The sequence below is a fragment of the Scyliorhinus torazame genome, chromosome 5 (genome assembly GCF_047496885.1).
Source record: "Scyliorhinus torazame isolate Kashiwa2021f chromosome 5, sScyTor2.1, whole genome shotgun sequence".
Taxonomy (NCBI): domain Eukaryota; kingdom Metazoa; phylum Chordata; class Chondrichthyes; order Carcharhiniformes; family Scyliorhinidae; genus Scyliorhinus; species Scyliorhinus torazame.
The window spans coordinates 288446327-288458614 of record NC_092711.1 but is presented as its reverse complement, the minus strand read 5'-3'; the positions used below and the strand labels follow the sequence as shown (position 1 = coordinate 288458614).

At 50.5% G+C, this 12288-nt stretch overlaps 1 protein-coding gene across 2 annotated transcripts in view; it reads right to left on the bottom strand.

Moving 5' to 3' along the window:
• The window catches only part of LOC140421192 (short transient receptor potential channel 5-like), a 153802-nt gene that overhangs the window by 43922 nt on the left and 97592 nt on the right, over positions 1–12288 (bottom strand). For both annotated transcript variants that reach the window (XM_072505699.1, XM_072505700.1), the window contains exon 7: positions 8995–9317. In XM_072505699.1, coding sequence (XP_072361800.1) covers positions 8995–9317 — 323 coding nt within the window. The remainder of the gene's footprint in view (positions 1–8994; positions 9318–12288) is intronic.

Genomic DNA, 12288 nt, shown 5'->3' with positions numbered 1-12288 from the left:
AGAATCATCTTCGCCATCCTTTCCTCTACATCCCTAGAACTATTAGGAGGCCTATAAAAAACTCCCAACAGGGTGACCTCTCCTTTCCTGTTTCTAACTTCAGCCAATACTACCTCGGAAGAAGAGTCCCCATCTAGCATCCTCTCCGCCACCGTAATACTGCTCTTGACTAGCAGCGCCACACCTCCCCCTCTTTTGCCTCCTTCTCTGAGCTTACTAAAACACCTAAACCCCGGAACCTGTAACATCCATTCCTGTCCCTGCTCTATCCATGTCTCCGAAATGGCCACAACATCGAAGTCCCAGGTACCAACCCATGCTGCCAGTTCCCCTACCTTGTTTCGTATACTCCTGGCATTGAAGTAGACACACTTCAAACCACCTACCTGAACACTGGCCCCCTCCTGCGACGTCAAATCTGTGCTCCTGACCTCTATACTCTCATTCTCCCTTACCCTAAAACTACAATCCAGGTTCCCATGCCCCTGCTGCATCCACTCACCCTTCCCATTTCCCCTCTTCCCAACCTGAAACCAGAAGAGGAACACCCCCAAAATACAGTAAACACCCCCCTACAACAAACCCTCAGTTCGAGTCCAGCTTTTCAGTCTGAATAAAGGTTCACGCCTCATCTCGCGTCTCAAAATAGTGGTGACGGACCTGAAACGTGACCGACAATCGCGCTGACTGCAGCATTCCAAACTTCACACCCTTCCGATGAAGCACCGCCTTGGCCCGATTAAAACCAGCCCTCTTCTTGGCCACCTCCGCACTCGGATCTCCGTATTCTCCCACCTGCTGCTCCGTTCTTTCTTCGCCCATCTCAGGACGCACTCTCTGTCCATAAAGCGGTGGAACCTCACCACTACAGCCCTTGGCGGCTCATTGGCTTTAGGCCTCCTTGCCAGGACTCGATGAGCCCCATCCAGCTCCAGGGGCCTTGGGAAAGCTCCCGCACCCATCAGCATGTTGAGCATTGTAACTACATATGCCCCAGCGTCGGACCCCTCCACTCCTTCAGGGAGACCCAGAATCCGAAGATTCTTTCTCCTCGACCTGTCCTCTAGGTCCTCAAACTTCTCCTGCCACTTCTTGCGTAGCGCCTCCTGTGCCTCCACCTTCACTGCCAGGCCCAAAATCTCGTCCTCGTTCTCTGAGGCCTTCTGCCGCACCTCTCGAATCGCCGCCCTTGGGCCTTCTGGGTCTCCACCAGCTTTTCGATCGACGCCTTCATTGGCGCCAGCATTTCTTCTCTCAGCTCCGCAAAGCAGTTTTTAAGGAACTCTTGCCGCTCCCGCGCCCACTGCGCCCAGGCTGCTTGATCTCCACCTGCCGCCATCTTGCTTTTCCTCCCCCGCTCTCTTCGCTGCTCCAAAACCACTTTTTTGGTCTCTCCACTCCTGGTTCACTCCATACAGTGCTGGGGGAACCTTACTATTACCTTCCCACACTGGGAACCGTCGTACAAGTGCCGCAGGGGCTCCTCAAAAGGGCCTAAAAGTCCATTCTTGGTGGGAGCTGCCGAACGTGTGACCTACCTAGTCATAGGCGCAACCGGAAGTCACCGACTATGCTGTTCTCTGATGGTGCCATAGATCGATGCATGCAGAATGGCTATGTGGGTGAGATTCTGAAAGGAAGATGGTACCATCCCCTGGAATTGTACTCAAGTAAGAGTCAGTGCCCTCGAGAAAACGTGAGGAGAAAATCATACTGGAGAGGAACATTGTTCAGTTTCTTTGAAAGAATTGTCCAATTAGTCCCATTGATCTGCACAATTCCCAGCAAATACTACCTTTTCAAGTTTTAACCAATTGGCTTTAGAATGTAAGAACAATTGTGCAAACTTAGTTATCACCAACTGATGAATCACTTGATGGTTCTATCTGGAGAAATGGTTGAGTAAGTGCATCTTTCATGAGGCAAATGTTACATCGGAGGCATGAAATTTCACGATTCCACCAATTTTCTGGGATCTGGGGCGAAATTCTCCGGAAACGGCGCGATGTCCGCCGACTGGCGCCCAAAATGGCGCAAATCAGATGGGCATCGCGCCGCCCCAAAGGTGCAGAATGCTCCGCATCTTTGGGGGCCGAGCCCCAACTTTAAGGGGCTAGGTCGGCGCCGGACGAATTTCCGCCCCGCCAGCTGGCGGAAAAGGCCTTTGGTGCCCTGCCAGCTGGCGCGGAAATGACATCTCCGGGCGGCGCATGCGCGGGAGCGTCAGCGGCCGCTGACAGCATTCCCGCGCATGCGCAGTGGAGGGAGTCTCTTCTACATCCGCCATGGTGGAGACCGTGGCGAAGGCGAAAGGAAAAGAGTGCCCCCAAGGCACAGGCCCGCCCGCGGATCGGTGGGCCCCGATCGCGGGCCAGGCCACTGTGGGGGCACCCCCCGGGGCCAGATCGCCCCGCGCCCCCCCCAGGACCCTGGAGCCTGCCCGCACTGCCTTGTCCCGCCGGTAAGGTAAGGTTTAATTTACGCTGGTGGGACTGGCATTTTAGCGGTGGGACTTCGGCCCATCCGGGCCGGAGAATCGCGCGGGGGGGCCTGCCAACCGGCGCGGCGCGATTCCCGCCCCCGCCGAATCTCCGGTGCCGGAGACTTCGGCAACCGGCGGGGGCGGGATTCACGCCAGCCCCCGGCGATTCTCCGACCCGGCAGGGGTCGGAGAATCTCGCCCCTGATCTCCTTCTGCTCTATATGATTCTATGTTCAATGTTCCTTTCATTATATTTGTTTATGGGATGTGAGCATCACTGGCAAGGCCAACATTTATTGCCCATCCTTAATTGTGCTTGAGAAGGTCACAGTGAGCCACCTTCTTGAACCACTGCAGTTCAAGTGATGCAGGTCCATCCACCGTGCTCGGGTTCCAGGTTTTTGACTGAGTGACTGTGACGCAGCAGCAATATTGCTCCAACTTTGGATGACATGGAGGTGGACATTGTTCCTGTCCTTCTGCTGCCCCAATCCTTGAACAATCCAATAATTTCCTTATTATGATTACCGAGACAAATGTTTTCTACATCTGCTCTAGTGGGATTTGAACTCATACCTCCAGACGTCTGGATTACTCGTCCTGAAACATTATCCGCTATACTATTTGTTCCCTTCTGTAGAATTCAGTGCAATTTTGATACTTTTTAACTAGCTGTCACTTTCTGAAAGTGTTTTTTGTTTTTAAGGGAAATAGAAAATTCTTGAAAAATCACCCAAATCATTAAAAGCTGTTTAACACGATGAGTTCTTCATTTTCAGCAAGTTGAGCAGTACAGTTCAGCAAAAGACATCAGCCTGATAAAAAAACACTCTGAAACTTCTCTTCAACAGATCACCCTCCTGTCGGCATCTCAGAAACATTTTCAGATAGGTGATTTATTCTTCATCCCATTCTTCAGCTCTGATTCTGCTGACTTAGAACTGCAAATTGTAGCTATAAATTGTGAATCAATTATGTAAAGGAACAAAAAAAAATCCAATGTGGCACTAAAACTCCCTCCGATTGGAGATCTATTGGGCACCATGGTAGCACAGTGGTTTGCACAGTTGCTTCACAGCTCCCAGGTTCAATTCCCGGCTTGGGTCACTGTCTGTGCGGAGTCTGCATGTTCTCCCCGTGTCTGCGTGGGTTTCCTCCGAGTGCTCCGGTTTCCTTCCACAGTCCAAAGATGTGCAGGTTAGGTGGATTGGCCATGCTAAATTGTCCTTAGTGTCCAAAAAGGTTAGGTGGGGTTACTGGGATAAGGGTGGAGGTGTGGGCATAAGTGGGGTGCTCTTTCCAAGGGCCGGTACAGACTCGATGGGCCGAAAGGCCTCTTTCCGCACTGTAAATTCTATGATTGTATTTAGTGAAGAATCCAGGACAGCTGAATCCGAGCTGCTTTGTTAAAAACAAAATTCTGCTTGCATCATGAATTTCTACAAATTGCAACGAGATAATTGCAAATCACTGTCCCAAATCTAAAGTAACACACAAAAATCCAACAAGTGTAAAACAGAAAACACAGGCCAAAATCAATCATTGCATTTCTTGTTAGGCTACAATCATGCTCTCGGAGAAATATGACAGTGGGTTGACTGATTATAATTACATTTCTTATTTGCATTCTGTAAATCCTGACATGACAACTCCATGCATCTGAATCTGCAACAGCAGAAAATGAAAACCCTTATCATTCCTGTTGAATACTGTCGTCATACATTTAGTTGTTCAGCCCTGTCACTGCTGTGTTAATTATTCACTTCAATTTACCCAGATTGTGATTGTTTATTTTTACACTCTAACTGAAGCTGAAACTTTAACCCTCCTAATAAATGGGACCGACAAAAAAAACGACAAAAAAAACCACAACAGTATTATAGCAGGAGAAACACGTCAATGTTCTCCCTAAAGTGAATCAAAAAGGAAGTAGATTTCGGAGGTCAATATATTCCCAAGCTTTTATGCATCCCTAAAAAACAAATAGAAATGAACACCTAAGGTAAATGTTTTAACAACTGTGCCTTTTTTAATGATTCACTGTAGTCCAGATTGACAATTGAGATCTTTGATTGGGTATTAACGAGGCAGTACATGATTGGTGCCTGCCTAAATGCTAGTGTACGGAGCTCAGCTGACTTTGGACAGTCAGTTCATCTCGATAGGACCTGGCTTTGGGACTTCCTCAGAGTGCGGCAGTGGATCTAGAAGGAATTTAGTGTTCCGAGTACAATTTGAAGCTGACCCAATGATTTGCTTTTCTTTGTCAAACTGCCTCAATCTCAAATTGCAGCTTGGTAATAAAATAGTCGGGTGTCACTATAAAAATACAATACCTTTCAAACTGTCAGCTGAGTAATGCAGAGCAGGAACATGCACGGTAGAGGCACTGTAATCAGCTACAGTGTTCTTGGGATAGGGAGATAAAACTGACACGTGTCCCCACCCTTGATTGCAATCCGGTGAGCCTTGCTAGAATAATACATCTGTCTGAAGTTGGGTAGCTCACTCTGATGCGTCATTTAAAAAGAAGTGGATCAGCACTCCATTCTCCAGGCTCAATGGGTGAAATGGCTGCTTATACTGGAGAGCAGTTAGCTCCTGTCAAATCAAACACTCAGCAAATGTTGTCAGATTTAAGAAAGGAATGGAGGGTATCAGATGAAAAAATGATCCTCCAGACTCTGGCGTCATCGCTATTTGCTTATGTTAAGATTAAAAGTCTTTCGTCGAGTGTCAAATCCTTTAACCTAAAAGTGTGTCCTCAGGGTGGTAATAGTCCACGAATGACACAATCGTCCACTTGCATGCTGATAATCATATATCCAAATGATTAATTGGGGATAGATCGAAAATATCAAAACTATTAGTGCGGAAAAAGCAACCAATCAAAATTCAGCAAACAAACTATTTGATTCTCTCAAAGCAACAATACATGAAAGCAGCATAAGACAATCAGATAAATAGTTTCTTCACAATGTTTTCAGACAACATCAAATTCTTCTTCACACATGAGTGTATCAATCACAAATAGAATTTATTTGTACTGCCAATCATGTACTGCCTCGTCAATGCCCAATCAAAGATAACACATGAAAATATTGCACAGTTCCGAAAAAGTTTGGAAACCTGTCCATGAAATTGTTTGTTTAACTTTAGAAATGCCTGTGAGCAACCTTCCCCCCATTTATGTTTACATTACTGCCGGGAACCTAAGGCTGAACTTTGATTTTGCACCCTGACCCTTGTGTGTTGACGATCCCTATATGCTGTGGATAAATTCTGTATTGTAGAAGTTTTGGTTTTCACTAGTTTCCTCCAATACACAGTGCATCAAAACAACTTAGACCACATGACAAACAGGTAAGAAAGGAGTGGAGAAATATAGCTCCTCTGGGCTAATGATATGTAGGTTTGTGAGATTCTTCATTTGAATTGCAGCTTTTAGTCAGCTGTGGGGATTCTATGAATCTTCCATCAAAGTTATGACAGAGAGGTGGAAACCCCCCACAGAAGGGGGCGCAATTCTCCCATCGGGAGTCCCGACGCCGGAGTGAAAACCAGAGTGTTTCACTCCGGTGTCAGAGGCCACTCCCAGCCCCCTATTCTCCACCCCCCACCCCCCCCCCCCCCCCCAAGGGGGCTAGGAGCGGCGGCGCGTCATTTATGCGCGCTGGGCCTGGACGCTGCGTAAAAGCGGCGCCGCGTAAATGACGTCACCCGCGCATGTGCGGGTTGCCGTCCTCCCCGCGGCTGCCCCGCAAGAAGATGTGGGATGGATCTTGCAGGGCGGCGGAGGAAAGAAGGTCCTCCTTCAAAGAGGCCGGCCTGCCGATTGGTGGGCACCAATCGGGGGCCAGACCCCTTTTGAGGCCCCCCCCCGGGGCAGGAATCCCCCCCACAGCCCCCCCCCCCCCCAGCGTTCCCGTGCTGTTCCTGCCGGCAGCGACCAGGGGCGTCATTCTCCGACCCCCCGCCGGGTCGGAGAATCGCTGGGGGCAGCCGTGAATCCCGCCCCCGCCGGTTGCCGAAGTCTCCGGTACCGGATATTCGGCGGGGGCGGGAATCGGGCCGGATGGGCCGAAGTCCCGCCGATAAATTGCCTGTCCCGCCGGCGCAAATTAAAGTACCTATTTACCGGCGGGACAAGGTGGCGTGGGCGGGCTCCGGAGTCCTGGGGGGGTGCGGGGCGATCTGGCCCCGGGGGGTGCCCCCACGGTGGCCTGGCCCGCGATCGGGGCCCACCGATCCACGGGCGGGCCTGTGCCGTGGGGGCACTCTTTCCCTTCCGCCTCCGCCACGGTCTCCAACATGGCGGAGGCGGAAGAGACTCTCTCCACTGCGCATGCGCGGGAAACTGTCAGCGGCCGCTGGCGCTCCCGCGCATGCGCCGCCCGGGGATGTCATTTCCGTGCCAGCTGGCGGGGCAACAAAGGCCATTTCCGCCAGCTGGCGGGGCGGAAATCCCTCCGGCGCCAGCCTAGCCCCTCAATGTTGGGGCTCGGCCCCCAAAGATGCGGAGCATTCCGCACCTTTGGGGCGGCGCGATGCCCGTCTGATTGGCGCTGTTTTGGGCGCCAGTCGGCGGACATCGCGCCGTTTGGGGAGAATTTCACCCCAGGTGTGGATGGCGCCGGCGGAAGCCTGCTGTGTTGGGCAGGCCGCTCATCCCGTCCGGGCTGGAGAATCACTGCTCGTCCGTTACAAACGGCAAGCGGTGATTCTCCCAGCGGCCAGCCGTGTTTCTCGCCGCACCATTTGGGGGGGGAGAATCGCGTGCCGGTGTCGGCGTGTCGTGGTGGGACTCGCGCGGTGCCCGGGCGATTCTCCCACCCGGCGTGGGGGGGAGGGGGGGGGGGAGAATTCCGCCCCCAGTCTTTGAGAAAATCATAGAATTTACAGTCCTTAATGAACTGTGCACAACAACATGAATATTTAGAGAAATAAGTCAATTTTTAAAAAAAACTGCAGCATTTCTCACAAACCATTCAGTGATACTTGTGAGGTATTGATATCATTTGAGATGAGTTTTGTTTTAGCATGAGTGAAGGAAACAAATGTTAATGACGAGGCCACTCTGATACTGATCCAGAACATTGTGGCCAGAATCCCATTAAACATCGAAGATCAGACCATTTGGGGTGAGCTCATTTCAGGCAAAGTCACTGAACATCCATCAGTGGCAGAAACCTACCTGGGCAGTGTTTGACTAGTCATTGCTTCAATCTGACCTTCAGAACCACTGCGGGGAGGAATGGGGGGAAAAGGCAAATTTTCTAATTGTATGAATGTGAGGGGAAAAGGCAAAGTTTTACGGGGTGCTTTCACTAGAGCATCTGCTGAGTACAACAGCACAGTGGTTATGCTATTGGACTAGTAATCCAAGCCAAGACCACTAATGGGAGGCAAGGTAGCACAGTGGTTAGCACTGTTGCATCACAGCGCCAGGGTCCCAGGTTCGATTCCCGCTTGGGTCACTGTCTGTGCGGAGTCTGCACGTTCTCCCCGTGTCTGCGTGGGTTTCCTCCGGGTGCTCCGGTTTCCTCCCACAAGTCCCGAAAGACGCGCTGTTAGGTGAATTGGACATTCTGAATTCTCCCTCTGTGAACCTGAACAGGCGCCAGAATGTGGCGACTTAGGGCTTTTCACAGTAACTTCATTGCAGTGTTAATGTAGGCCTACTTGTGACAATAAAGATTATTATTAATATAATCTGATCATGTGAGTTCAACCCCCACCATGGCAGATTGTAAATTGAATTCAGTTCATTGGATAAATCTGCTATTAAAAACTGGCGAACACAAAGACTGTTTTAAAAACCCGACTGGTTCACCGATGTCTGTCAAGGAAGGAAATCAGCTGCCCGGCCGGGACTGGCCCATGCGTGTATGTGGTTGACTCTATACTGCCCTATGAAATGGCCTAGCAAACCACTAATGCAGCTTACTACCAGTTCTCAAGACTAATTAATTGCTGGACAATACATGCTGGTCCTGTTAGCGATGCCCATGACTGCTGAATGAATTAAAAACAAAATACAAATGAGCTTCGGAGACAGGACATCAAATAAACAAGGTAAATAATTGGAAGCGTTTTAGTGAAGGAAAGAACAAAATTATTTTACTGTAAGCATATTTTTGCAAACTGCTAGATAAGCAATATTACAAATATAAGCTTTCTAGCCTTTTTGTCGTCTGGTGTCAGTTCTGTTGTATATTGCTTGTTAATTTGCTGGTCTGCAATATAAGGTGAATTGCTGTCATTTCTGGCTTGCAACAGGACCCATGATAAACATCAAAAAACACATTCAAGTCCCAGATGGCCTGTGAGCAGTGCTATAGTACATTTATTAGTTTAAAACAAAAAAATGTTCAGAAAAGCAAGTCACCTGAAAGAACAGGAAAAATGGACATACAGAAATATTTGACTACCTGTACTTTGAAATGTTTTTAAAGGTTATTTGATGACATTATTATCTTTACTGGTTATAAATCTTTAGTAAGTGGACTTACGTTGAGAATGCATTGTTTTGCTTCTCACACCGTATTCCCTTGCAATTATTGGGCTCTTCAGAAGCGCTGGTCTCATAGTAAAAGTACAGCTGATTCAGTCCATTTGCAAATGCGAGCAGCACCAGGCAATAAATGAAGAGGAACTTGAGAATATCAAGGAGCATGCGGCCCAGCGAAATCTGTAGTGGTCCCAGGTGAGAGTTCGCAGTGAAAAGCGAGATCAAACGAAGGGAACTGAAGATATTGGCTATTGCAAACAGGGCTTCTGCAATCAGCGTTGGGTGCCACATCTCCCACTCCTCACGGGGGCGTGAGCCATTGTACTTTAAAACAAAGCAAAAGTTAGGGCTGGAAAATCTAATTGACTTTCTGGATGAACTTAGCATTTGACAAACAACAAGGTGTCTCCTGATTATAAGTTTGGAGTTTTGGAAAGTAAAGTCACCTCACAACTGTCTCCTGCCTCCCTGGCCCAGGGAGGAGATGTTTCCTTCATTTTGAGTTTATCCTCAACTTGCAGCAACATAAGTAACAAGCTTGTACATCCCATATCAGCTACATTGCCTCGCAGCCAATGTGGTTGGCTCTAAAATGGACTTCTCCCAGGTTTCCTGGAATTTCATCCAGAAAACTCTAGCCTTCCCTCCTTGCAAAGTGTTCTTCCCACCAGCATTCTCCCATTCTGCTACCCAGCATTCCCCCATTCTGCCACCCAACATTCCACCATTCTGCCACCCAGCATTCCACCATTCTGCCACCCATTATTCCCCCATTCTGCCACCCAGCATTCCCCTATTCTTCCACCCAGTATTCCCCCATTCTGCCACCCAGAATTCCCCAATTCTGCCACCCAGTATTCCCCCATTCTGCCACCCAGTATTCCCCCATTCCGCCACCTAGCATTCCCCCATTCTGCCACCCAACATTCCCCCATTCTGCCACCCAGAATTCCCCAATTCTGCCACCCAGTATTCCCCCATTCTGCCACCCAGCATTCCCCCATTCTGCCACCCAACATTCCCCCATTCTGCCACCCAACATTCCCCCATTCTGCCACCCAGTATTCCCCCATTCTGCCAGCCAGCATTCCCCTATTCTTCCACCCAATATTCCCCCATTCTGCCACCCAACAATCCCCCATTCTGCCACCCAGTATTCCCCCATTCTGCCACCCAGCATTCCCCTATTCTTCCACCCAGCAATACCCCATTCTGCCACCCAGTATTCCCCCATTCTGCCACCCAGCATTCCACCATTCTGCTACCCAGCATTCCCCCATTCTTCCACCCAGTATTCCCCCATTCTGCCACCCAGCATTCACCTATTCTTCCACCCAGTATTCCCCCATTCTGCCACCCAGCATTCCCCCATTCTGCCACCCAGAATTCCCCCATTCTGCCACCCAGTATTCCCCCATTCTGCCACCCAGCATTCCCCCATTCTGCCACCCAGCATTCCCCTATTCTTCAACCCAACATTCCCCCATTCTGCCACCCAGTATTCCCCTATTCTGCCACCCAGCATTCCCCTATTCTGACACCCAATATTCCCCCATTCTGCTACCCAGCATTCTCCCATTCTGCTACCCAGAATTCCCCCATTCTGCCATCCAGCATTCTCCCACTCTGCAATCCAGCATTACCCCTTCTGCCATCCAGTTATTTCCCTATTCCTCCACCCAGCAATCCCCCATTCTGCCACCCAGTATTCCCCCATTCTGCCACCCAGGATTCCCCCGTTCTGCCACCCAGTATTCCCCCTTCTGCCACCCAGTATTCCCCCATTCTGCCACCCAGTATTCTCCCATTCTGCCACCCAGTTTTCCCCCATTCTGCCACGCAGTATTCCCCCATTCTGCCACCCAGCAATCCCCCATTCTGCCACCCAGTATTCGCCCATTCTGCCACCCAGTATTTTCCCATTCTGCCACCCAGTATTTCCCCCATTCTGCCACCCAACATTCCCCCATCCTGCCACCCAGCAATGCCCCATTCTGCCACCCAGTATTCCCCCATTCTGCCACCCAGAATGCCCCCATTCTGCCATCCAGAATTCCCCCATTCTGCAACCCAGCATTCTCCCATTCTGCTACCCAGAATTCCCCCATTCTGCTACCCAGCATTCTCCCATTCTGCTACCCAGAATTCCCCCATTCTGCCATCCAGCATTCTCCCACTCTGCAATCCAGCATTTCCCCTTCTGCCATCCAGTTATTTCCCTATTCCTCCACCCAGCAATCCCCCATTCTGCCACCCAGTATTCCCCCATTCTGCCACCCAGGATTCCCCCGTTCTGCCACCCAGTATTCCCCCATTCTGCCACCCAGTATTCCCCCTTCTGCCACCCAGCAATCCCCCATTCTGCCACCCAGTATTCCCCCATTCTGCCACCCAGTATTCCCCCATTCTGCCACCCAGCATTCCCCCATTCTGCCACCCAGCAATCCCCCATTCTGCCACCCAGTATTCCCCCATTCTGCCACCCAGTATTCCCCCTTCTGCCACCCAGTATTCTCCCATTCTGCCACCCAGTATTCCCCCATTCTGCCACCCAGCAATCCCCCATTCTGCCACCCAGTATTCGCCCATTCTGCCACCCAGTATTCCCCCATTCTGCCACCCAACATTCCCCCATCCTGCCACCCAGAAATCCCCCATTCTGCCACCCAGTATTCTCCCATTCTGCCACCCAGGATTCCCCCATTCTGCTACCCAGAATTCCCCCATTCTGCCATCCAGCATTCTCCCACTCTGCAATCCATCATTCCCCCTTCTGCACCCAGTAATTTCCCTATTCCTCCACCCAGCAATCCCCCATTCTGCCACCCAGTATTCCCCCATTCTGCCACCCAGGATTCCCCCATTCTGCCACCCAGTATTCCCCCTTCTGCCACCCAGCAATCCCCCATTCTGCCACCCAGTATTCTCCCATTCTGCCACCCAACATTCCCCCATTCTGCCACCCAGCAATCCCCCATTCTGCCACCCAGTGTTCTCCCATTCTGCCACCCAGTATTCCCCCATTCTGCCACCCAGTATTCCCCCATTCTGCCACCCAACATTCCCCCATTCTGCCACACAGTATTCTCCCATTCTGCCACCAAGCATTCCCCCATTCTGCCACCCAGTATTCTGCCACCCAGTACTCTCCCATTCAGCCACTCAGCATTCCCCCATCCTGCCACCCAGTATTCCCCCTTCTGCCACCTAGTATTCCCTCTTCTGCCACCCAGTATTCCCCCTTCTGCCACCCAGTATTCCCCCATTCTGCCACGCAGTATTCTCCCTTCTGCCA